General features: G+C 46.8%; 1 protein-coding gene across 1 annotated transcript in view; it reads left to right on the top strand.

The window, feature by feature from the left end:
• Positions 1 to 22,967, top strand: part of ATP1A1 (ATPase Na+/K+ transporting subunit alpha 1) — a 32,578-nt gene extending 9,611 nt beyond the window's left edge. Inside the window, exons 2-23 of the mRNA XM_059058221.2 lie at positions 1,841 to 1,945; positions 2,635 to 2,694; positions 4,828 to 5,031; positions 5,685 to 5,798; positions 6,187 to 6,321; positions 6,434 to 6,551; positions 7,011 to 7,279; positions 7,807 to 8,005; positions 8,262 to 8,371; positions 10,281 to 10,415; positions 11,064 to 11,256; positions 12,527 to 12,702; positions 15,004 to 15,140; positions 15,991 to 16,141; positions 16,748 to 16,916; positions 17,062 to 17,216; positions 17,814 to 17,937; positions 19,112 to 19,257; positions 19,372 to 19,502; positions 19,791 to 19,892; positions 22,057 to 22,148; positions 22,610 to 22,967. Of these exons, the coding sequence (XP_058914204.1) occupies positions 1,841 to 1,945; positions 2,635 to 2,694; positions 4,828 to 5,031; positions 5,685 to 5,798; positions 6,187 to 6,321; positions 6,434 to 6,551; positions 7,011 to 7,279; positions 7,807 to 8,005; positions 8,262 to 8,371; positions 10,281 to 10,415; positions 11,064 to 11,256; positions 12,527 to 12,702; positions 15,004 to 15,140; positions 15,991 to 16,141; positions 16,748 to 16,916; positions 17,062 to 17,216; positions 17,814 to 17,937; positions 19,112 to 19,257; positions 19,372 to 19,502; positions 19,791 to 19,892; positions 22,057 to 22,148; positions 22,610 to 22,638 (3,054 nt within the window). The 3' untranslated portion in view covers positions 22,639 to 22,967. The remainder of the gene's footprint in view (positions 1 to 1,840; positions 1,946 to 2,634; positions 2,695 to 4,827; positions 5,032 to 5,684; positions 5,799 to 6,186; positions 6,322 to 6,433; positions 6,552 to 7,010; positions 7,280 to 7,806; positions 8,006 to 8,261; positions 8,372 to 10,280; positions 10,416 to 11,063; positions 11,257 to 12,526; positions 12,703 to 15,003; positions 15,141 to 15,990; positions 16,142 to 16,747; positions 16,917 to 17,061; positions 17,217 to 17,813; positions 17,938 to 19,111; positions 19,258 to 19,371; positions 19,503 to 19,790; positions 19,893 to 22,056; positions 22,149 to 22,609) is intronic.
• The last annotated feature ends 1,852 nt before the right edge of the window (positions 22,968 to 24,819 follow it).

Genomic DNA, 24,819 nt, shown 5'->3' on the forward strand with positions numbered 1-24,819 from the left:
CGAGAATTTGTGAACTGGATTTAAAAAATCAATACAAACGGGCCACGTGAGTCTTTTAGAGATCCCTAGTCAATGTCTTTAACATGATTTTTCAGTGTTGTGCTTCCTTATTAAATACATGAAGGAAGTCCCACTTTAGTTCCTAGCTGGTGGGAGCCCCATCCTTTGTTCTGTTTGTCTGTTTGCTTCCAGTGTGTGTGATGATGTTCCACTTTAACTCTGGCCCCAGGGCTCTCCCAGAGACGCTCTCAGCAATGGTGGTTGCTCTGTAGTGGAGAGAATGTGGAGAATGTTGACTATCTTTAGACTTGTTTCTTTCTTAACAGATAAGATACAGAAACTAAAGAACACTCTGAAAAGTTAATGGGCAGGGAACACTGTAAATGTGACCACACAAGTTGAGCAATGTGAATACTGTATGTGTCTCTGTGTTTTGGCAATGCCAACTAACCTGGGGCCGGGATCTCTTTACAGTCATAAGAGGGTATTTTCATATTCAAGTGAATGTTGTATTTATTTGCAACCATATCAGCTATGACTGAAAGACACCTATATGCTTTGATTTTTTAATTTATGTTATATTCAGCACAGTACAATTTTAATCTAGACAGTGTTTCTACTTGTTGCTTTAGTAGCTGGTGAGGTACTCCTAAAAATCAGAGATGATTAAGGGAGAGCCACAAATGAAAACAAATAGCACCACATAGCATCCACTGTAAGAAAATTGCTAATATAATTTGCCTTTCCTTGCCCTTCTTAGGTGATAGTGGCAGTTTGTGGGCTGGGGGCCTCTGGAGCGAGGGGCGTCTTCTCTCCAGTGACTGCTACCCTTGGGAGCAGGCTTTGTGTAGTTGAGCTCAGGCATTTTTAACAGGAGGTGGGGGAGTGGAACAATCTTAATTTAAACTGTGGAATCAACGTTTTCTCTCAAAATTGTTCCAGTTTTCGAGAGGGAGGCGTAGGTGGATCCTGCGAATCGTGTGAGAATGCACATGCTTTTCCTACATCCTGCTTATGTCAAAACATTTCCAGGGACTTTCATTTGGGGGCTTTATTCTCAGGCTGCGGATTGGGGTGGGGACTCCCTTTTTTTTATCTTTCACTTGAAGAATTTGAGGGATCCTTGGGCTGACTTTTTTTCAATAAGATGTAAAGGTCAGTGCTCTTAAGGCAAACCCTAAAGATATTTAAAGTTGATCCGAAATGACTTCTTTCCAAAGATAAGAATTTAAACATTATAATAAAAGTCATTCGAATTTAGGTATATATATATCATTTAATCCTCTCAAACCTCTAAGGAGGTAGGCGCCATTATCTCCATTCTAGGGAAGAGAACAGAAGAATTTCAGAATTAGTGACTTGCCCAAGGACACACAGCTATTAAGTGGTGGAGCCCAGGGTATGAACCTGTCTCCTTCAGAATCCAAGTGCATAAGTTACTATACTGTACTCTAAGTTAGTGATGTGAAGAGAGTTTCATTCTTTAAGTGGGGAAGATGGAGGGCCGTGGCATGGAAATGTTGACAGCACAATCCCCCCCACCACCATTTACCCCAAATGGAAGCAACTGGCAGGGCCATTCTGATGCCTGACAGGACTTTCCCATTGGTCTTAATGCCCTAGGGTGCAGATGGCCTGACCTGAGCTAATGATGGCAGTATTAATCCTAGACTGCTGTTGAGTGTGCAGCATTAGAAACATATATTTCTGTGGATATTAGCCCAGTGACTCTTCAAAATGATGGCTGTCCCAAAACTGCTGAAAACCCTTTCTCCACAATCTTGAGTTTCGAAATGCTGTTCCGAATTCACAACCACACGTTGCCCACATTCCTCTATAGGTTGGACGTGATAAATATGAACCCGCAGCTGTCTCAGAGCATGGCGACAAAAAGAAGGCCAAGAAAGAGAGGGATATGGATGAGCTGAAGAAAGAAGTTTCTATGGTAAGTACTAGGATGAAGGTTGCTCTTTGTTCGTCTTAAAAATTAATTTTATCTTACATCCTTTGAGTGTTATGGTACCCCCTCCCCCCAGTCATCCTTCAGTCAGAGACTTGCTTCGTTTTCAAAGTAAAGAGATTATAGCAGTTGTACAGATTTTACTGAATTGTAGAGGTTGCTATGGAAAAATTTCATTATAAAAGCCATGAGAGGGTTGGACAAGTTACTCAACACCCTGGCATAATCAAAGGTCCACAGAGGAACTGTGGATGATATCGTGGGCCTTTGCTTTTGTGTTTCTGCATCATACTGAACACGGGGAACTTCCAGCCTCCTCAGTCTGCAGAGACGTCCACAGATGCAACCTGTCTGTAGTCTGCCTGGTCACCAGAGAAGGTAGATGAGGTCTCGTAGGTCTCTAAGACTGTTGGGTTTCTCTGACGATAGGTGGCAGACAGTCGGGCTCCCATCACATAGCTTGAGCCATTCTCCAGTGAAGACCATTCAGTAGGTAGCTGTATGGTTGCCAAGCCATTGGGGAAACAATGGTGAAAGTATACTAACTTGTGCACTGAAGAAAAACTTGTCTTCTGAGCCTAATGATAGTGAGGAGTGATGATATTGATACTTTTTTAAATCTTTTTTTAAAAAATTGTACAGTGTTTAATTCTTTTCCTTCTCTTTTCCCTTAGGATGACCATAAACTTAGCCTTGATGAGCTTCATCGCAAATACGGAACAGACTTGAGCCGAGTATGTTCTAATTTGTTGTGTAGAATCCTGATTTTCCCTATCCCGTTTACCCCAGTATCACAGGCCTAACCTTAGGGACTCAAGGAGAACAATGACAGCCACCATTTGAGTGTCTGCTACATGATGTGCACAAAGCTTGGGCCCTTTTTTTTTTAAGATTTTTCATGTGGACCAATTTTTTTTTTTTTTTTTAAGTCTTAATTGAATTTGTAACAACATTGCTTCTGTTTTAGGTTTTGTTTTTTTGGCTGCAAGGCATGTAGGATCTTAGCTCTCTGACCAGAGCTCAAACCCATACCCCCTGCATTGGAAGGCCAAGTCTTAACTACTGGACCACCAGGGAAGTCCCAGAGCCTGGGCTCTTTCTTATATGCTGTTTTACTATTTTGTTTCCCCTGAAACTTTTTGGAAGTACGTGTTATTTTCCCTATCTTATAGCAGGTGACAGCCAATAGGTGGGAGTCCCAGGATTTAAAACTGAAAAGCTCCAAAGCCATGCTCATCCCCTGACCTTGTGATTACCAATCTTCTCTTTACTCTTCTACATTTGTTAAATTGAGTTGATTATTTCAACTAGTTGAATCTTGAACGATTCAGATTTTTGCACTTTTACCAGCTAGCTCATTACTGTATGTCAGAGCACCTTTGGTTTATTCTATCATTTATTTGAAACTTGTTTTTTGAACAGCTCAAAGGAAACTTTAAATAAAGTATGTATTGTGTATCCTTGTTTTCGAGGGGATTTTGGTATTAACTTTGCCACAAACAATGTAAAAGTAAACAGTCAGGCGTAGGGGTGGAGTTTGTTATTTTCTAGACAATCACTAAAAAGTCTGAGGAATGACTAGAGTGCCAGCTAATATGTAGCTATTGTTTCAATAAATTATCAAGAAGTTCTGAGAAGTCTGGGGGCCTTAAGCTCTGAGAGGAGGCCTGACTCTAAGACCCAGCAGGCAGTTCCTCTCTGAGCACATCACATGGGTTATCTCACTGCAGTTTTCATTAGATTCCTATGAAGTATGTTCTTTGGGACCCTAAGTTACTTATTCAAATGCTGTGGGTCTGTTTTCTTACTTGTAAAATGGGTTGTGGTGAGAATTAAACAATTAATTGGAAGCACTAGATTGATTCAGTGCTCAACAGGTAGAGACAGCTCAGATGGCTGGTGGTAGTCGTGTTTATTCTGTCCAGGGATCACATCACGAACTTGAGGCAGGGGAGGGTCCTAAATAAGTCCTTGTTTTCCTTGAACCATTAGATGTTCTTTATCCCTTTCCCTATACTCCCTAGTTAATGCCAATATTAAAAATAACATTAAAACAAAATATATCTACACACTTCAGGCAAAAATGTGTTTTATGTCTTTTTTTATGAATTGGTATTCTATGATGAAAGTAATCACATTTTCCCCTCATGGAGGGAGCCTTATGTCTCTTGTCTGCTATCATCGCATCTTGGTTTTAAGGCCCATTAGAAAACAGCAGGGCCTCAGTACAGTGGATGCTTCTTCCAGTGAATACTTTTCAACTGACAGGTGTCCGGGGGGTTAGCTCAAATATGCACATGTGTGAACCCTTCCCTGCTAGACAAGTATTTTCATTGCCTTCCAAAGAATAAAGTTATACTGAAGCTTGGCAAGTTAACTCAATAACAGGTTGGATTCTGACAGAGTTTTTTTTTTTTTTCCTCCTTTGATATTTATAGAGTGATTTTTCCCCCCCGCTTCCCTGACAGATTCAATACATAGGAAACTTAAGCTCTTAATTTGCAAAACTGAATCGATTAGTTAAGATTGATACCGTTTTGGTAAAAATGCAGTTTGGCATGAATCCCTTATCTAAAACCCAGAAGAGACCGGACCAGATTCCAGTCTGTCTGTGGATCAATTTTAAAAGAACTTTAGTTTGGGTGTTCTAGGTTCCTCAGGAAACTTGGGCTGTTGTTTGCCTGAACCTTTGCGGACGTGGGCGGGGGTTAGGCGGGGAATCATCAGAATTTTCCAGCTTCTACATTGTCCTGGGACATTTAGTTTTCTCCTCAAGTCTTTTATTGCAGCTTCCCAGCTGTCAGGTGCCTGTATTAGCTTGTAAGTCCTGAAGCAGTTTGTCTTATTTATGTTCCTCTGTTTCTCAGGGCTTAACACCTGCCCGAGCTGCTGAGATCCTGGCCCGAGACGGTCCCAATGCCCTCACTCCCCCTCCCACGACCCCCGAATGGGTCAAGTTCTGTCGGCAACTGTTCGGGGGTTTCTCAATGTTACTGTGGATTGGAGCAATTCTTTGTTTCTTGGCCTATGGCATCCAAGCTGCTACAGAAGAGGAACCTCAAAATGATAATGTGAGTGCCATAGTTTCTAATTTGGATAATTAGGTATGCATAAAGTATCCTCTGTCTTTGCCACCTACTTATTTTCAGTTATCACTGGTTACTTGATGGTTTTAAACACTGGGGAAAAGTAGCATCAGCCATGATTGCCTTCAAGGCCCATCCGTTCTTCCTTCTTCGTTTCAAGTTCTCTCTCTCATCTCCTGCTCTGTGTGTAGATGTTCTTCCAAGCTGGGCATCTGCCCTGCATGTTGTTTCTGTGAACAAGCAGCTCTGCTGAGGCCCTGGCTCAGGTCTTGCTGCCACTGAGTGCCAGAGCACAGCTTCTAATATTGGAACATTACGCACGTCCAGAAATGTTTGGTAGCCGTTCTTCAGAAGTCACAAGTCGTTTTGAAAATATCTTTCTTTAATAAGGCAGGAGAGACGGATTCATGTAGAATATTTCCCAGAGTCCGTCAAGCTAGTGACCGAGCATCTGTGTGACTCCATTTCTGACACTCTCGTACACCGTCTCTTGGAAGATAAACGTGAAGACATGAGTTCTGTATTTCTGAAGCCTTGGTCTCTGTTAAAAGTCTGGTTTTTATTCAGTCGAAAATGAACTGAATGTTCCCAATTCTTTACTAAAAGCCATGCATCCTAACTTGTTTGTTCTGTCCCAGCTGTATCTTGGTGTGGTGCTGTCCGCCGTCGTCATCATAACTGGGTGTTTCTCCTACTATCAAGAAGCTAAAAGCTCAAAGATCATGGAGTCCTTCAAAAACATGGTTCCTCAGGTACCTGCCGCTTTGTCCTTCCCCATCAAGTGACTTGACAGCCCCAAGAATGTGAGCTGGTGTGAAGTTAAGGTTTTCCAAATAGTCAGTTGCTCCATCAGAGAGAGGGAGATGCCTTCTCCCCCCACCCAAAACCAGATCTGTCTTTCTTACACCCCAGAAAGTGCGTGTCTTCCCTCTGAATGTACACAGCACGATGGCAGCCTGTGGACCGCCTCTTAGATAACTTGAGCGAGCTTTTGTAACTTGTATAAGTAAACGGGTTAATATCTTTGCTGTACATTCAGATAATTAGGATTACAGATCATTTTGTAATTTTGACACTACCTTCTTGCTGGTATTCGTTTTTACCTGATGGAATGGTGTAAACTGTATCCTCCTTCCAAAGCAAGCCCTCGTGATTCGAAACGGTGAAAAACTGAGCATAAATGCAGAAGAAGTTGTCGTCGGGGATCTGGTGGAAGTGAAGGGAGGGGATCGAATCCCCGCCGACCTCAGAATCATCTCCGCGAACGGCTGCAAGGTGGGTTTAAACAGTCTCCGTAGTTCCGGACAGAGTGAGTTGAGTGGTCCAGTAGCCCAGGATGAGGCTTGTGTTTGTTGCTCACGTGACACGTCACTTTTCTCACGGGCAGGTGGATAACTCCTCACTCACTGGAGAATCAGAGCCGCAGACCAGGTCTCCGGATTTCACCAATGAAAACCCCCTGGAGACACGGAACATTGCCTTTTTTTCAACCAACTGCGTTGAAGGTAGACCGTTTTCAAGCACTCTTCAGCACGGCGTGGCATTTATCTTGGGCGTTAACAACCACCACCAAAAAAACCCATGGCCACAATTTCTCTTTCTGTCTTATTGTCCCCATTTCTGACCACTTCAGTTAGGCACGGGGCAGAAGGAATTGACTTGCTGGCAGGAAGACCCAGGAAGCCTCGGGGCTGTTTTTTCCCTCTTCCTTCCACCTCCTGTGAGCCTCTTCTGTTGGCAGTGCTAAGCTGGCATGGGGTTTGGAGCCGCTGTCCTGCTAATGGAGAGAAATCCCTTTGCCAAAGTCCCTATAGTTTAAAACAGACGGCGTATACCACCAAGGAGCTGACCCTTAAAAACGTGTGTTTTTGTCTCTCTTTTATAAACCCTGCCAGGTAATTGTGCAGATTCTGCGGCTTCATTGGTAAAACTTAGTACAATTCCCCCCCCCTCCTCCTCTTAAGGTACTGCACGTGGCATTGTCGTGTACACGGGGGATCGCACCGTGATGGGTAGAATCGCCACGCTCGCTTCTGGGCTGGAAGGGGGCCAGACTCCCATCGCCGCGGAAATTGAACATTTTATCCACATCATCACGGGTGTGGCCGTGTTCCTGGGCGTGTCATTCTTCATCCTTTCTCTGATCCTTGAGTACACCTGGCTTGAGGCCGTCATCTTCCTCATCGGCATCATTGTAGCCAACGTGCCAGAAGGTTTGCTGGCCACCGTCACGGTAAGAGGCTTGGGGAAGGCGATGCTCGCTCACTGACGGCCTGCCTGAGTGTGAGACTCATCTGCTACCCTTTCCTCGGGGACTGCGGGGGCTGCCGACTTAGGTTTTTTTTTGCATGTGTTTGTATGTGGGTTTTCTTCAGAGCCACCTGGTAGGGTTAGACAGTGAACAGACCTCGGCATGTTTTTATATGGAAGATAGTAACCCAGAAGCATACTTTTTCTTCCCTTGAATTTTATCACATGATCCAGAACAGTGTAGCACAGAAAGGAGAAGAACTTGTGGGTAAGTAGGGAAAACAGACTATGGTAAATCCTGGCTATTTTCACTTTTCTTAATAGTCTGCTTTTTGGAGGGGGGGTGGGGGAAGCCCCATAGACACGTTACTATTATTATTTCCTCCAACTTCAGAGGAAGCTTGGAGAGATTTAGTTTTAGGCAAATTTCTCCTATGTTAGGGGGTAGCCAGAGTTAGTATGGAATGGCCGCCTGGTTGAGTTTGAAGTAATCTGGCTTCAACGCTTTAGGTGTGCCTGACTCTGACCGCCAAGCGCATGGCCAGGAAGAACTGCTTAGTGAAGAACCTGGAGGCTGTGGAGACCTTGGGGTCCACGTCCACCATCTGCTCAGACAAAACCGGAACTCTGACCCAGAACCGGATGACGGTGGCCCACATGTGGTTCGACAATCAGATCCACGAGGCCGACACGACGGAGAATCAGAGTGGTAAGACCAGGGCCTGGCCCACACCTGAGCCTCACCTACTTGCTTGCTTTTTATCATTTGGTAGAGTAAGGGTTTTAGATGGTTTGAGTTTTTTGACTTCTGGGGTTTTGTTTGCATGTCAGTACAAACATGGTTGGAAAATGCCTAAAACCTGACTAGTTTCGTTCGTTGGGAAATGAGACGTGTCACCTCACATTTCTGTGGGCCCTTGGTACAAAGCTAGTGCATTATTTTCCTCTCTTTTTGCTTCCACCAGGTGTTTCATTCGACAAGACCTCGGCCACCTGGCTCGCTCTGTCCAGGATTGCAGGGCTTTGTAACAGGGCCGTGTTTCAGGCTAACCAGGAGAACCTGCCTATCCTGAAGGTCGGCTCAGCAGTTCTGTTAAGTTTGCCTTTGAGGTGTGCAGATGCCACCCAAGAACTACCACTTGAGGGTTCTCCTTAAATAGCATGTGACCTTTGGGGGCTGTAGAGTAACTGGGACACTTGGAATGGTCCATGGGATGCTTTGCTATGTGTAACTTGAGTTGTTTTGCCTGTAGACCCCAAACTACTTTCAGTACCCTGTGGTCAATGTAGGTCAGTAAAGGGGGAATAGACAGTAAAAACTGACCAAAGAGGAGTTGGGGGAGGTGGTAGGCAATCTTTACTGGTGAAAAACCTAATCAGTAAAATCCAGCTTTACTATTCTTGAGTTTATGTGATGGTCACCTAACCTAGCAGACAGTGAGGGCTACTTTTGTGACTTAATAATCACATTTGCATATTAGGATACAGCAGATTCCAGTCAATCCCTTAAGCCATTTATTTTCTTAAAATAGCTCAGCTATTTCTCTTATTTGTTCTTAGCTGGCTACTAATGTTGCAGAAATAAGCTAAGCATAGCCTCGTGGAATTTGCATGAAATTTGAAATGACTGAGAGATTTTTCTGTAGTGTGGCCCAGTAAAGACTTGGTCCCAGGAAGGTCACGAGCTGCACAAGGTCCTTGCAGACAAGAGGAGCTGCATGGGGCCCTCTGGGTGGCTCCCTCTCCCCAAAGCTGCCTGTGGTGGTTCTGGGTCGAAACTGGGTTGTCGAAGAGAATGTGGCTCCGATGGAACCGAGATGGCTTCTGTTGTGAAGATAGGATTCCTTTATTCTTTAAAGGAGATTCTCTTGGCATTGAATTGATGTTGTTTTGAGGAGGATGTTGTTGATCTTGGGATAAAACTTGAGATGCCAGCTTCATCCATTTTCTTACCTCGAAGTGGAAATTTTCTAGGCTTTGAGCACAGGGACTCCTAAGTATCCAGTCTTTGGTCATTTAAAATCTCCAGAAAGGCAGCATAAGATGTTATTTCTAAGTTACTTCAGGGGATTGGGGCCACGTTATATTAGTGGCATTATCAAAAAAAAAAAAAAAAAAAGCATGCAGCCCTATTGTGCTTTAGTAACTGGCCTCTATTAAAGAGATCCTACTTATTTCATGCTTCTTACCAAACCTCGCCAGATTTCTTATTCAACAGGGCTACTATATTTGTAAGTGAGGATTAACTTGCTATCTGCACGTGCGGCCTGGCATGCCAGAGTTCTAAAATGTTTATCTGTGTAAAAGTTGGCTGTAGCCGAAAATGTTTTTAGTATGTCAAAATCTAAGCGTTACAGTGTATCACACAAAATATATGTGTTACCGAAAATGTATGCATTAACTAAAATGGTGGCTGATTACATTACCGTTGGAGCTCATAATAGCTTTCAGTTTGCATCATTCAGGCCCAGACAGTCCTGCACAATTGAATTAGTTTAGAATGTGAAGTCCTGTTTTGCCCTTGACACAGACAGCTTGCCCTCCGTCCTGAGAACCCAAGGCGTTTTCTTTTTTAAATTGCAGAGCAGTGAAGGGGACCGTAAATATTTACATTCTCACTCTGTATTTTCAGATTCATAACTAGAAATAGATGGTTGGGAATGGTTGGCTTTGAGACTTCTCAGCAGGCCCAGGGAAGGTAAAAAAGGCCAGAGTAGGTTGGAAGAGTATGTTTGCTTCACCCAAGCGTAGGTGACACCTTCTTGCACCGGTTTTGGGGGGGCCTCTGGGTGGGGCAGGAGGCAAGGAGGAGGTTGGAGTTTAGGGGTTGTGACGCTGTGGTCGCTCGCCACAACTGTGCTCCTCCTCGTCCAGCTCCCCTCTCCTCCTGACGGGTGGGAAGACATTCTGAGTCTTCTCTGGCTTTCAGGGATGCCTGGGTAGAGCACTTTCAGGGTGACTAACAGAGGCGTCTCTGTTCACAGCGGGCCGTTGCAGGCGATGCGTCCGAGTCTGCGCTCCTGAAGTGCATTGAGCTGTGCTGCGGTTCTGTGAAGGAGATGAGAGAGAGATACACCAAGATCGTCGAGATACCCTTCAACTCCACCAACAAGTACCAGGTCTGAGGGTCTGGGGACCTTGTGGGGGACCCAGGGGACAGAAGAGAAGGACATACGCTGGAAAAAGATCCATCATCCCTTTTGGGGAATTTTCCACGCTGCAATGCTTTCTAAAAACGAATGAGTCACACTCTTTATGAATGCGTTAACTTTATATCTTGCCCTGACTCCGTATAGAAAATCCTAATTTATTTTGAGTATTAGTAGGATAAATGAAGCCTCTTCTAATATGTTGTCCGGGCCCTTTTGAATTCTCATTTGTTGGTTGGAGTGGGTGTGGGCATTTGGAGAGGGGGCCAGTCCCTTTTCTGAATGTTCTTTGGGAAAATTGTGTACATGTGTCAGGGATGTATGAGCACCTCACGTTTGTTTCTTCTGTTAGCATTCAAAGTATGTTACGAGGTGTGAGACACTTCAAAGTTCAGAAATAGGGGATCTTGGATATTTTTGAAAACAACTACTAGGGATTTACCTGGTGGTCCAGTGGTTAGGACTCCACCCTTCCACTAACGAGGGCCTGGGTTCCATCCCTGGTCGGGGAACTAAGATCCCACGAGCTGTGCGACGCGGCCAAAAAAAGAAACAAATTCCCTCCCTGGGCTGCCCGGCCCAGCCATCCAACGTTTGCATCTCCACCATCCTTCACAGCTGTCCATCCACAAGAACCCCAACACGGCTGAGCCCCGGCACCTGCTGGTGATGAAAGGTGCCCCAGAAAGGATCCTGGACCGCTGCAGCTCCATCCTCATCCATGGCAAGGAGCAGCCTCTGGACGAGGAGCTGAAGGACGCCTTTCAGAATGCCTACCTGGAGCTGGGTGGTCTTGGAGAGCGCGTGTTGGGTATGCAGATAGCCTGGCAACAGGGCCGCAAACAAGTCCGGGAGATCATTGCAAGTTACTGGGTTAACCTCCGTTTCTCCTTAACTTCCCTTAATTTGCCCCCTATTGTTTTGAAAACAATAAGCGCCGGAGACACTGGGCAGCAAAATGCTGCTGGTTTGCTTCTGACTCGGACTTTGACCTTTGGTCTCATGCTGGTCAGTTCTGTTTGCTCAAAAAAAGAGGGGAAAAGAGTTTTATTATCTGGCTTTTGTTGCTGTGCCCATGATCTGTAAACTTAATGAAATGAAAATTAATTCCCTAGGGCATCTAGAATAAAGCCACTTCCTGATTGCCACAGAATGGCTGTGAATTTACACGGGCACTTGTGCCGCCAGCTCATAAATTAGATGAAGGGTAAACTCGGGGCCCAGGATGCCACCTGTCCTTCCTGCTCTTTCAGCCACCTCGGGTTAGAAGTACATTCACCCACTGTGTCATTGAGAAAGTGGCATTTATAATCTTGTAGGTTGACAGATAAAAATTCATTATTGATGTAATTCTTCTGTTCTTAGTTTGGGTAACTTAGAACTGGTCCCTTACTCATGTTCTTACCTGCTCTCGTCTAACTTGAGGTGTCTTAGGTCTCTATCCAACTGAAAGGTCGCTCTTAAGTGGTTTTTGTTTCTGCACCTCCCACCACAAAAGAGGAAGCAGCCTCTCTCATATGAACTCCACTTGATACCACTTTAAAGTACACTGTAACCTTCACACAACATTGAAAGAAATATCTTGAATATCATGATTCTTGTGTGAACAATAATACTAGATATAAACCCCTTGGGCAGAACCTGTCTGATCTGCATTTATCCTCAAAGAAGCTGGCACGATGGCCCACGTGGGTGCTCAGCAGTAGTATACTTTGGTTAGATGAACAGTCAGCGGAGATGTGGCCTTGATTTTTCCCGGAGACGGAAGTGGAGACAAACAATGATATGCTGTGCCGCATCTCAGTAACTGAGTGGGCAGGTCTAGGAGCTGGAAACCCTGGTGCCAGAGTCGGTCTGCTGTACATTGAACAAAGCCTCTTCCTCTGAGGCTTAGTGATGGATTCTGTCTTTTGCACAGCTTTTCTTCTAGGCATTCTGTGTCATTCATAAACGATCGATAAAACTCACTTGGTTATACAAGTAGACTTGAAAAAACCTTCCAAACAAAGTGAATAATAAGCCGCTGTCCTGCTGCTGCCTCTATCACTAGAAGTCCTCACAGGCTCCCTGCCCTCCTGCAGGTTTCTGCCACCTTTTCCTGCCAGATGAACAGTTTCCCGAAGGCTTCCAGTTTGACACCGACGATGTGAATTTCCCTGTTGATAATCTCTGCTTCGTGGGGCTCATCTCCATGATCGACCCACCACGGGCTGCTGTCCCTGATGCTGTGGGCAAATGTCGAAGTGCTGGAATTAAGGTAATGCCCCGCCCCCCTTTTTGGCATCACCTCTCAGCAGCTCGGGGCGCCCAATGTCACGTTGCCTTGTGGGGTCCATGTGGCAGCTGGTGTTTCTCACTCGGAGTATCAATTTCTCATCTCCAAAGCTTTTTAGTTTCCACCAGAGAACACCAAACGGTATTAAAATGTTGGTGCAAACTGCAGATGAGGGATTTAAAAAACAAACAAACAAACAACTTTTTAAGGGAAATGTAATGTAGCAAATTCAAAAGAGCAGAAGACTTGGTAAGTTGTTTTTTTTTAATAAATAAAATAAATTTATTTTAAAAGTAGTATGGTTTAACATTCAACAAAGTTACATTGGCACTTTTTTTTTCCTTTAACATCTTTATTGGAGTATAATTGCTTTACAGTGTTGTGTTAGTTTCTGCTGTATAACAAAGTGAATCGGCTATACATATAGACATATCCCCATATCTCCTCCCTCTTGCGTCTCCCTCCCACCCTCCCTAATCACACCCCTCTAGGTGGTCACAAAGCACCGAGATGATCTCCCTGTGCTATGCGGCTGCTTCCCACCAGCTGTCTGTTTTACATTTGGTAGTGTATATATGTCCATGCCACTCTCTCACTTCATCTCAGCTTACCCTTCCCCCTCCCTGTGTCCTCAAGGCCATTCTCTATGTCTGTGTCTTTATTCCTGTACTGCCCCTAGGTTCTTCAAACCTTTTTTTCTTTTAGATTCCATATATATGTGTTAGCATATGGTATTTGTTTTTCTCTTTCTGACTTACTTCACTCTGTATGACAGACTCTGGGTCCATCCACCTCACTACAAATAACTCAATTTCATTTCTTTTCATGGTTGAGTAATAGTCCATTGTATATATGTGCCACATCTTTATCCGTTCATCTGTCGATGGACACTTAGGTTGCTTCCATGTCCCAGCTATTGTAAATAGAGCTGCAGTGAACATTGTGGTACATGACTCTTCTTGGATTATGGTTTTCTCAGGGTATATGCCCAGTAGTGGGATTGCTGGGTCGTATGGTAGTTCTGTTTTTCGTTTTTTAAGGAACCTCCATACTGTTCTCCATAGTGGCTGTATCAATTTACATTCCCACCAGCAGTGCAAGAGGGTTCCCTTTTCTCGACACCATCTCCAGCATGTATTGTTTGTAGATTTTTTGATGATGGCCATTCTGACCTGTGTTAAGGTGATACCTCACTGTAGTTTTGATTTGCATTTCTCTAATGATTAGTGATGTTGAGCATCCTTTCATGTGTTTGTTGGCAATCTGTACGTCTCCTTTGGAGAAATGTCTATTTAGGTCTTCTGCTCATTTTTGGATTGGTTTGTTTGTTTTTTTGATATTGAGCTGCATGAGCTGCTTGTATATTTTGGAGATTAATCCTCTGTCAGTTGCTTCGTTTGCAAATATTTTTTCCCCTTCTGAGGGTTGTCTTTTCGTCTTGTTTATGGTTTCCTTTGCTGTGCAAAAGCTTTTAAGTTTCATTAGGTCCCATTTGTTTATTTTTGTTTTTATTTCCATTTCTCTAGGAGGTGGGTCAAAAAGGATCTTGCTGTGATTTATGTCATAGAGTGTTATTTTGAAATATTTGCCTTGTTTAAAATTAATACGCTTCATGCAGTGAATGGCATGTGTTCTGTGTTTTCAGTTAACTGGTTTTGGAAGGAATGTTTGGCGTACTCTGTATTGGTCTTAAGTTGCAGAGTATCGTTCAGGTACGCTGATACAGTATGGTTCACTCTAGTTCGTGTAGTCTCCCTTGTTGCTGGCTGTTTGACTCTCCACTTTCTCATTCTCTTGAGTACTACTGCCCTGAAAATCTTTGTAAAAATTATTCTCCTACCACCTCGACTGTATTCTAAATATAATCTGGGGTCAAAAAGAGCAGTGACTGGTTTGAATTCTTGTTACTTACTGCTTTCCCTCCAAATTGGGCCAGTTTCAGGATGCTGACCCTTTACTCAACAGCATCAGATTTTTATCTTTTTTTTTTGTTGGTTTCAGTAAATTTGAGTATTTTTCTGTGATGGTGTAAAAGGAAAAAGATATTGTTTATTCTGTGAGATTGTGTGCCAGGATAAAAACTGGGTATTGCTTTGTGTCTTCTGTGAACTCATGTCTGTATTTTGGGCTAGTTCATGTTTATCGATTTTATATTTGCATTTCTTTCCCTTTGATATTCCAAGCCGAGTCATCCTTGACATTTACTCTTGCGTACTTGTAAGACTTCTCAAGGTCATTTGCTTGGCAGCTGCATTCAATAAATTGTCCTCTTCCTTGTCACAGGTCATCATGGTCACCGGAGACCATCCAATCACGGCCAAAGCCATTGCCAAAGGTGTGGGCATCATCTCGGAAGGAAACGAGACCGTAGAAGACATCGCTGCCCGCCTCAACATCCCAGTGAGCCAGGTGAACCCCAGGTAAGGCAGGAAGGTCAGAGCACTGTTACCTTGAATGTGCAGATGCTGGTAGTTGGGCATCTTCAGCTCGTTCTACACAGTTTTCTTCTAGGCTTGCTCCGGGTTAGAGATGCCCCTCCAGTGCCAGAAAACAGCCTTGTTGTTCCTAGGGAGGGTTTTCAATAAGAGCGGTCACCATAAGCAACACTTAGATGGTGCCTACCGTTCGAAGCACTTGCTACAGTACCCACGAAGGTAGGTGATACTCCCACCTTGCAGAGCAGGGAGGCTGAGTCTGAGTCACGCAGTACCCTCGGCAGTCTAGCTTCTGGGTTCACACTGTTAACCACTGCGCGTACTGCCCTGCACCCAGCACCTTGTCATTTTCAGGTCCACACTAACAAAGTAAAATGGGCAAGGCACGATTGTCCAGGTAGCTCAGGCGAGAAAGGGAGATTTTGGTAATAAAGTAAAATAGATAATGTGAGACAGCTTTGTTTTTAATGTTTTGTTAAGGTTTAGGGCCACCACCACCCCCCAGCCAAACCCTACTTTGGGTTTGGTTTTTCATCAGCTCTGTCACCGCCTAAAACTTAGTTATGTTATTTCAATGTGTCTTATAAAGATGGAGAAAGGAAGGTGAGAGACAGGCCTGCCCAGTGATTATTGTGAGTCTTGACGGAGATAATATATATGAAAATGCTTTGGAACCTGTAAAACACTGCACAGATAATAATACATAATGGGGACAGTCCCCTCTGGCTTTGTGGTGCTTACGCAGTGTTCTGCATAGCGTGGCAACATTCCTTCTTGGGGATGAGCGTCGTGCCGGTGAAGTGACGGGTGACTTGTCTTTCGCTCCTAATGGTAGGGATGCCAAGGCCTGTGTGGTACATGGAAGCGATCTGAAGGACATGACTTCTGAGCAGCTGGATGACATTCTGAAGTACCACACGGAGATCGTGTTTGCCAGGACCTCTCCGCAGCAGAAGCTCATCATTGTGGAAGGCTGCCAGAGACAGGTCAGCGCACAGCCGGGGCCCGGCTCTTTCAGGCGCCACTGACCTCGGTGATGGCAGGTCCAGTAAAAACAAAAAACGAAGCAACAGTGGTGGAAACATGAGCCACTTTGTCTCAGTCTCAGTATACACGTGCCAGTAAGACGCTCCGGGCATAGAGAGAAGGGTGGTGACTGGATCACGGTTCAGCCGAGACACGTACTCCACTGTACAGGTCTTCGCTGTGGCCCAGAGTCGGAGCTCTGGTACTCACCTGGAATAGCAGAGCAGGGTCCTAATGTGTACACTGGAGATGTGAATGTCCGGGAGACTCGCATCCCATAACCTGGGAAAGACCTGGGGGTGGGGTGGGGGGCTTTCCAAAGCACCACTCACCGAAGTCATGACTTCGAGTAGCCCTTGTGAACGAGGTGGGGGACACGTTTGCTGTCACTCCTGGATTCTGGCTGTGGCTGTGTGCTTTCCTGGCTGAGACGGTTCCGCGTCTCTGTAGAGTCTCAGTGGGAAAGGAGCAGTGTCTGTCTTGAGGGGCGACTGGAGGCTGCACCTCCCTTATACCCATCGCTAGACTACACGATTCCTAACCCGCATCCCTCCTTTTTCTGGCAGGGCGCCATCGTGGCTGTAACTGGTGATGGTGTCAATGACTCTCCGGCTTTGAAGAAGGCTGACATCGGGGTTGCCATGGGGATTGCTGGCTCAGACGTGTCTAAGCAAGCTGCTGACATGATTCTCCTGGATGACAACTTTGCCTCAATCGTGACTGGAGTAGAGGAAGGTGAGAGTGCTGCATGTCAAGCGACCGCCAAGACCTCATCCAGATGCTGCCGAGCCGTGTCCGTTTCTGTATGCTTAAGGGATGTGTGCAGTATCTGGTCCCTCTCATTAAGGTCTACAGTAAAAACAATCTTTTGCTTTCGTAGGTCGTCTGATTTTTGATAACTTGAAGAAATCCATTGCCTACACCCTCACCAGTAACATTCCAGAGATCACCCCCTTCCTGATATTTATTATTGCAAACATTCCACTACCCCTGGGGACTGTCACCATCCTCTGCATCGACTTGGGAACAGACATGGTGAGTGACTGTCACAGCTTCCACACATCACAGTGTTAAGGTGTGGCATTAGCACTCACCACTGTGCTCTCTGGGTCCCCGTGGCCACTGTAAGGGAAAGAAATTCTCGGTAGTGACATTTCCAGTGTGTGGCAGCCTCAGCATCAAAGATTGAGTGTTATCATTCCTCAAGACAGCTGACAACACCTATTTATCAGAAATCTTCCCTTTTGTATAATTTCACCCCCCCCTTTTTTTTTTGAAAGTGGGACTCGTAATATCTCATGTTATGAAAAACATTTTTTAAAGGGAGTGCAAGGGCTTCCCCGGTGGCGCAGTGGTTGAGAGTCCGCCTGCCGATGCAGGGGACGCGGGTTCGTGCCCTGGTCCGGGAAGATCCCACATGCCGCGGAGCGGCTGGGCCCGTGAGCCATGACCGCTGCGCCTGCGCATCCGGAGCCTGTGCCCCGCAACGGGAGAGGCCGCAACAGTGAGAGCCCTGCGTACCACAAAAAAAAAGGGGTGGGGGGGCAGGCAAGAATTTTAAAACAAAAGGTTCACAACATCAGCTTGCTGGTTTCTGATAACTTTAAATCCCTTTTCGCGCCCCCTCCCCAGGTTCCTGCCATCTCCCTGGCTTATGAGCAGGCTGAGAGCGACATCATGAAGAGACAGCCCAGAAACCCCCAAACGGACAAACTTGTGAACGAGCGGTTGATCAGCATGGCCTACGGACAGATTGGTGAGCCGGCAGATTTAAAGTGTCTGTAGGGGTGGTGTCTGCCTTCTGGGACTTCAAATGTTGGGTGACTTTCAAATCTAGGGTGAGCCATGACCTAGGGTGAGACTGGGGCTTTTTTTTAGATTCCCTTCCAAGTGAGAATAAATCCTTCACTGTCTGCCAAGAAACCATAGTTCTTTAGACGGGGCACCTGCGACTGAGCTCATCTGCCTTAGAACTGAGGATGCCCCTGCTCACAGAGCCTTTCCATGCCAGGCACACAGTTCCTGGGAGCTGCACTATTAACTCAAAGGCGGCTTTTCCTGGGGAAACCTAGTATCTGTCACTCACTTGACTCTGCAAACCCTAACTCACTGTCCAGAGTTTGCAGGTTGGGCCGATAGGTCACCTCCGAGTGGCTCCTCTGCATGCCCACCCTCCCCGCCCCCAGTGCTTGATTTCTCTTCCACCAGTGGCGCATGACCGGCTAACAGATGGTCTAGGTGGTGGGCAGTGAAAATACCCTTCGACCCTAAATCCTCTGCCTTTAGGAAAACTTGGTGAAGCCACCATTAGCAACTTGTTCTTCTGGAGTAAGGGGTTGCATCGCTGCGAACACTTGGGCAAAATGGGACAGACTGGTACATTATGGAAATATGGGGAAGATTGATTTGACAGCTGCTGACACCAAAGTAATTGGCTGGTGGCCGGAAAAACCTACTTTTGAGCAGGAGGAAGACTGTGTCCAGAGCGTGGGATGAAATCCCACCCCAGGAAGTTGAGCGCATAGTGATTGGATTGGATCCTGGGGAGAATGATCCTGAAAGTGGGGGTGGAGAAAGATGAGGTCAGAAAGGGCCACATTCATGATTTCCACAGTGGCTGGCAAAAAGGCGATGTGTGAAAATTTTGAGACATGGGAGGGAAAGTCATAATTTTTCAGAAATTAAAATGTAGGGAAATGGATTTTTACCCCCAAGGCTCGTGCCCTGATAGAAGCAGATGATGGAGTAATAGAGATGGACGTTTAAGAGCAAGGCCTGGGTACCGTCTTTTAAGCTCTAAAAAGTGACCCATAGTGGAGCAGGCGTGAGCGAGGAGTGTGTCCCGGTCGTCCGTCCACCGGTCATAGCCTGTGAGTGATCAAGCCCTTCCTCCAGGCCCTGGCGTTCAAGCTGTCTTTCCAACCTCTCAGGTATGATCCAGGCCCTGGGGGGCTTCTTCACTTACTTTGTGATTATGGCTGAGAACGGCTTCCTCCCGACTCACCTGCTGGGCGTCCGAGTAGACTGGGATGACCGCTGGATCAACGACGTGGAAGATAGCTACGGGCAGCAGTGGGTGAGTGAGGGCTGCCCGCCTGACCAGTACTGGATGGAGCTCCTCCAGCCCCAGGGCCTGGGGCCGCATGGCCTCCAGACACTCATGCTCATCTGTCTGCCTTATGCATTTCAGACCTACGAACAGAGGAAGATCGTGGAGTTCACCTGCCACACAGCCTTCTTTGTCAGCATCGTGGTGGTGCAGTGGGCCGACTTGGTCATCTGCAAGACCAGGAGGAATTCTGTCTTCCAGCAGGGGATGAAGTGAGTAGGGCACAGTGAGGGGTCCTGGCTCAAAGAAGGGGTCTGGTGACGTCTAAACCCTTTGCCAAAAGCGCAGCACCTGACACACAGGGCAGAGTTGCTGGAAACTTATTTGTGGAGCAGATTGAGGAAGCAAAATGTTTTCTAGGTTTTTTCATCTGACCTCAATCAAGTTCCTAAGTATAACTAATAATACATAAAGACATCGACCTGCCATTTGACACACAGCGTTAGAAGATACACTTCTGTTTGTGTTTTTTAACTTTTCCCCACTCCTGTTTTTTTTAGGAACAAGATCTTAATATTTGGCCTCTTTGAAGAGACGGCCCTTGCTGCTTTCCTTTCCTACTGCCCTGGAATGGGTGTTGCCCTGAGGATGTATCCCCTCAAGTAAGTCCATCCTCTTCTAGCTCCAGAAAGTGGGAAATAGTAAGTGTGGCTTTTCCTCTCATGACACACGTTAGTAGCTGTTATTTGGGGAACTCTTGGGTGATGTGTACAGGATGAGTGTACAGGAGTTCCTCTGGATTGGAAAATGAGGAAAGGCTGACTCAGTAATGCAGACCAGCAAATCCACAGACTGTGCTTAGGATTTGCCGTCACTAGGGCCAGCTGGGCTCTGGCCCTTGGGCTTGCTCGCCAGCCAACTGCACTGAGTACTCAGGTCCCCCGTGGCCACAGCCCTGTCGTCTTGTGGCCAGCGGGGGATATCCTGGAGTCTGGGGACACAGGTTCCAGTCTTGATTGGCTCACCCAGTCACTGCGTCACGTGGCAAGCCCCTCACCTCTGTGGGCCTCTGGCTCTTCTGCTCTCGAAGGAAGATGGTGGAGTACATCTGAGGTCCTTTTACTTTACAGTCGAGCACGGCTAGTGTTAGGAGATCATGGGTGGAGGATCGGAAGAGGCTGACCACTAGTCTTTGGCCAGAACCAGACTGGCCTTAAACATGGTGAATGACTGCACTTTTGATAGACCTGAATTTTCGCATATAGGATTTGCCACAAGCTCCAGTAGTGTTTTGAAGCATTGAGTGTGTTTATGGTGTCTGCTAACTGGTTGTGGTTAGGCAGCTGCAACCTATTAAAATATGCTAAACCACAGAAAATGGGACCCTACGAGTCAAGCTTTTGATCTAAACATCAGTCTTCCCATGCTCACTCAGACCCATCTGGACTCTCTCGACTAGCCTGTTGCCCTTCACCTCCTCTCACTGATCTCATCCCCAAAGTAACCAAACCCTGTGGGCTTCCCTGACTGCCCAGCTGTGGTGCAAGGGGAGCCTGGCATCCAGGGTCTTATTACTGTGCCAGCCTGTCTTCCTAGCCTTATACCCATCCAGGCTTATGTTAGGTGAGTTCAGTACTTCTCTTCTGCCCACATGTTTGGTTGGGAAGGCTGTTCCCTTCTCACCCCATCAATCCCGATAGTTCTTCAAGGTTGGTTTTCTCAGGGCTTGTCCCCATGTGATCTCACGCTCCTGGGCGTGTGCAGCTGCACCCCTCCTTTGCTATTGTTGTCACTTCTGCTCACGTAGATCGTTATTTTCAGAGCATGGACCACGATGTCTTTTTTGACTTTGTGTCCAGCCCCCTGCACGGAGCTGGCACACAACAGGGGCAAGTCTTATCCAACCTGAATTCTGTCATCTTGGGCCATTGTTGGTTAAGAGGAGGCTAAGAGGATCAGAGCTCTCTAAAAGGCCAAAATGGAAAATCTCTACAAAACAGGCTGGTGGTGCCTCAGGGCACCTTTTGCTATGACTAGAGAACTTGCTCCCAACAGGTTCTACCCAGTGTGGAAGGTGGCTTAGCTACAAGGGTCCCCAAGTCAAACAAGGTCATCTTCTAGCATGTGGGGGACACACGAGACAGGAAGAGGAGGAGGAGATGCCAGAGCTGTGTCTTGGGACAGTCTTCCTCCAGTGGTTGCTGTGGGAAGCTGGTAGTCAAGAAAGCGTCAAGCCTCCTTTGGAGGCCGCCTAGGGATCCTGTCTCCAGGCTGGGGACTGTGGCAGCAGCCCCTGGGCCCCCAAAGGCCTCGGATCTCTGCTAGGGTTCAGCTTCTTATTCCCCAGGTCTGGGACTCAATGCACATGCACTCCTGACTGTCCCAAGCCCCACTGTCAGAGACCACATTCAGGGGATGATTAAGCTGGTTGTGACCCACACCGGCCGTTCTTTATCTTTAGATGCCAGGGCATCAGACAGATAAACTTGAGTGAGCTTCTTAAATACTTTAGAAACGGAAGAAAGAAAATGTCCAGTTGCTCTGGAATCGTCAACAAAAAAAATCTAAGCTGACCTACAAACCAATTCTCATGGAAAACCCAACTGAAGGTGGCAGTCCACTTTCTTCTGCCTCCCCAGGCCCTGAGCACACAGCAGCAGGCTGTTTTTATCATGTGTTCTGTGTTAATGCTCGGCCAGCTACCCATGACTGTACTTGGCTTCTCCTTTCAGGCTGATTATTTCATTATCACTATGCTGATGTGCAGTTTCTTTTTCCTTTGAGTTGTATGTATGTGTATAGATTGTCACTTGGTTCTATTTCCAGACCTACCTGGTGGTTCTGTGCCTTCCCCTACTCTCTTCTCATCTTCGTGTATGACGAAGTCCGAAAGCTCATCATCAGGCGACGCCCTGGCGGTAAGTACAGGCATATTTAGTTGGGGGTGGCGGGCTGCGGAGAGGCACCTGTGGGTCTACTGGCTTTTGCTCTTTTTCCTTTGAAGTGTTTGGGCTCCTCCACAATCAGTCTGCTTGGCTAAGTCCATTGAAAGCCAACTGTAAACTGACTTGAGTCACAGCCCATCCTCAGAATGGAGGTCCCAGTTGAGGTTTCAGAACTGACCAAATACAAACCAAATAGGATGCAGTGGAAACTTGGTCAGAAATCTAAACCATCTTTCCAATTAACGCGTTACTCTTAAAAGCATTTAAATAAATACAGTTGAGGGCCCAGATTGAATTTGGGTCAAACACACCTGGCCCCCCGCCCACCCATTGGCTTTGTTCCCCTGAGGTCCATTTTGTCTTTCCCTCTGCTCCCTCCCGAGGAGGAAGACTCACTGTTGCTTATCTCTGTCTCTCTCTGTGGCCCCCCCCAGGCTGGGTAGAGAAGGAGACCTACTACTAGACCCCCTCCTGCACGCCGGGGAGCATCACACCACACACTCTGCACCCACCACCCACCCCCTCTTTGTGTACTTCAGTCTCGGAATTCGGAATTCTACCCCGGTAGGAAAGCACCGAAGCATGTGGGGAAGCGAGATGTCCCGGAATGAAGCATGTAGCTATATGGGGGGGAGGGGGGAGGGCTGCCCGAGAAACATCCGTCTGTGGGGACAACATCGGGGAAGGTTTTTATGTGCCTTTTTGTTTTTGTAAAAAGGAAAACTCGGAAAGACTGAAAGAATACATTTTATATCTGGATTTTTACAAATAAAGATGGCTATTATAATGGAATTGGTCTCATGCCCTCGTCACTTCCATGGTCCAGATTTTCTTGTGTGATCGGTCTGGAGCCATGGTTCCCAGCGCACGAGTCCCTGGCCAGCAGCTTCATCGGTATCCCTTGGAACTTGTTAGCACGGCAAAGCCAGGGCCACTGAACCAGAAGTTAACCAGTAATCTGTTTAATAAGTCTCCGGGTGATTCTGATTCACATACAAGTTTAAGGACCACAGATGAAGGGGAAACTCTCTGCCTGTGCTTTTGTGGTCCGAGTAGGTGAGCTTACCTCCCCATCTTCCCGTGGGCTACTGCGGGTGGTATGGCTGGAACTCCCCCTGCTGCCTTCACATCTGCTTCTTGATGGACACACCGGTCACGAGAAAGATTTTCAGACCCTCAGGGGAGGGCCCCCTTCCCATCCTGGTCACAGCCCCAGCTGTGGTCTCTCAGATCATCACCACCACCACGACAGCCTCAAGTGTCTCTAGACCAAGATTTGTCTGAGAAGCAGAAACCTACCTATACACAGTCCATTGGGACATCACAAAGTGCTTCCCTTCCTTGTAACTTGTTCCTAATTTAGCATCGAATAGCTCCATTTCAGATAGTGGTTATGTTCCAGAAGCTACTTAAGAAAAAAAGGTGAAAGATCTGTTTACTTCAAGTATACCTCCGTCTTTCCAAGAGTTAGTGTAAAAGGCCCCCTCAAGTCCCATCACTCAGTAATCCATCCTGCGTGCTGTAAACTACCTGTACTTCAAGGCTGTCCTTGCTTCAAGCCAATGCAATGAGGAGCCCTTACTTCTGGCACCAATGATCATGATCTGCCAGGTGGTCATAGATTGGGTTCGAGTATTTTTTCTCTGAAAAGCTTAATTCATCGCTCATGCCTCTTGTGCTGCTCACTTCCAAGCTGTGCAGATGGGAAGGGAACAGGTGACGCCTGCATACCAGCCAGTCATTACGCCCAGCCTCTCCTGCTAGGGGCACTGGGAGGGCCAGGTGATCTGGGCCGCCTTAGTCCTACCCACCAGCCTTCCCTTCTTTCTCGGGGCACTTTCTTCCAGGATGATCTCTATGCCTGTAGGCAAGTCATTTTTAAAGAGACACTTGTTCAGGGCTTCCCTGGTGGCGCAGTGGTTGAGAGTCCGCCTGCCGATGCAGGGGACGTGGGTTCGTGCCCCGGTCCGGGAAGATCCCACATGCCGCGGAAGGGCTGGGCCCGTGAGCCATGGCCGCTGCGCCTGCGCGTCCGGAGCCTGTGCTCCGCAACGGGAGAGGCCACAACAGTGAGAGGCCCGCATACCGCAAAAAAAAAAAGACACTTGTTCAGCTGAACATAACGAAACTAGGATAAAGCTAAGAACCAACAGAGATCACAGGCTCAGAGCTGGTGGTTACTGGGTCCTCCCTGAGGACATAGCTCTGAGGGCAAGAATGAGGCTGCCCCACGTGCTTAGACTGGCACAGCCTTGTCAGGCTTGCTGGCCTCTCCTCTACTCCCTACACGTCTGTTCCCTGGCATGCCTGACAGCTGACCAGTGAACATACCCCTGATGAAGGTCACGGGTATTCCCTACTTAGAGGCATTTGAACGTAGACTCTGGAGGTGACCCCGGATAGCTTTTGGCCAGGCCTCTGTGCAGCCCTGGACTTCTGGGAACACGGAGGGTAAGGCACAGCAGGACAAGGGCAGAGCGGAACCTCCCGCCGTCTTTCCACCAGAATACCTCTGCCCTTTCTCTGTTTGACAATCCCTTGAATAAAAAGTTTTACAGCCAAACGTTTGATCTAGGGACCGCAGATAAGCAGCAGGCAAAGCTGGCACCAAAGCCAGGCCTCCCAAAGGGTGAGATTTTTCCAA

The sequence above is a fragment of the Kogia breviceps genome, chromosome 1 (assembly GCF_026419965.1).
Source record: "Kogia breviceps isolate mKogBre1 chromosome 1, mKogBre1 haplotype 1, whole genome shotgun sequence".
NCBI classification, from domain to species: Eukaryota; Metazoa; Chordata; class Mammalia; order Artiodactyla; family Physeteridae; genus Kogia; species Kogia breviceps.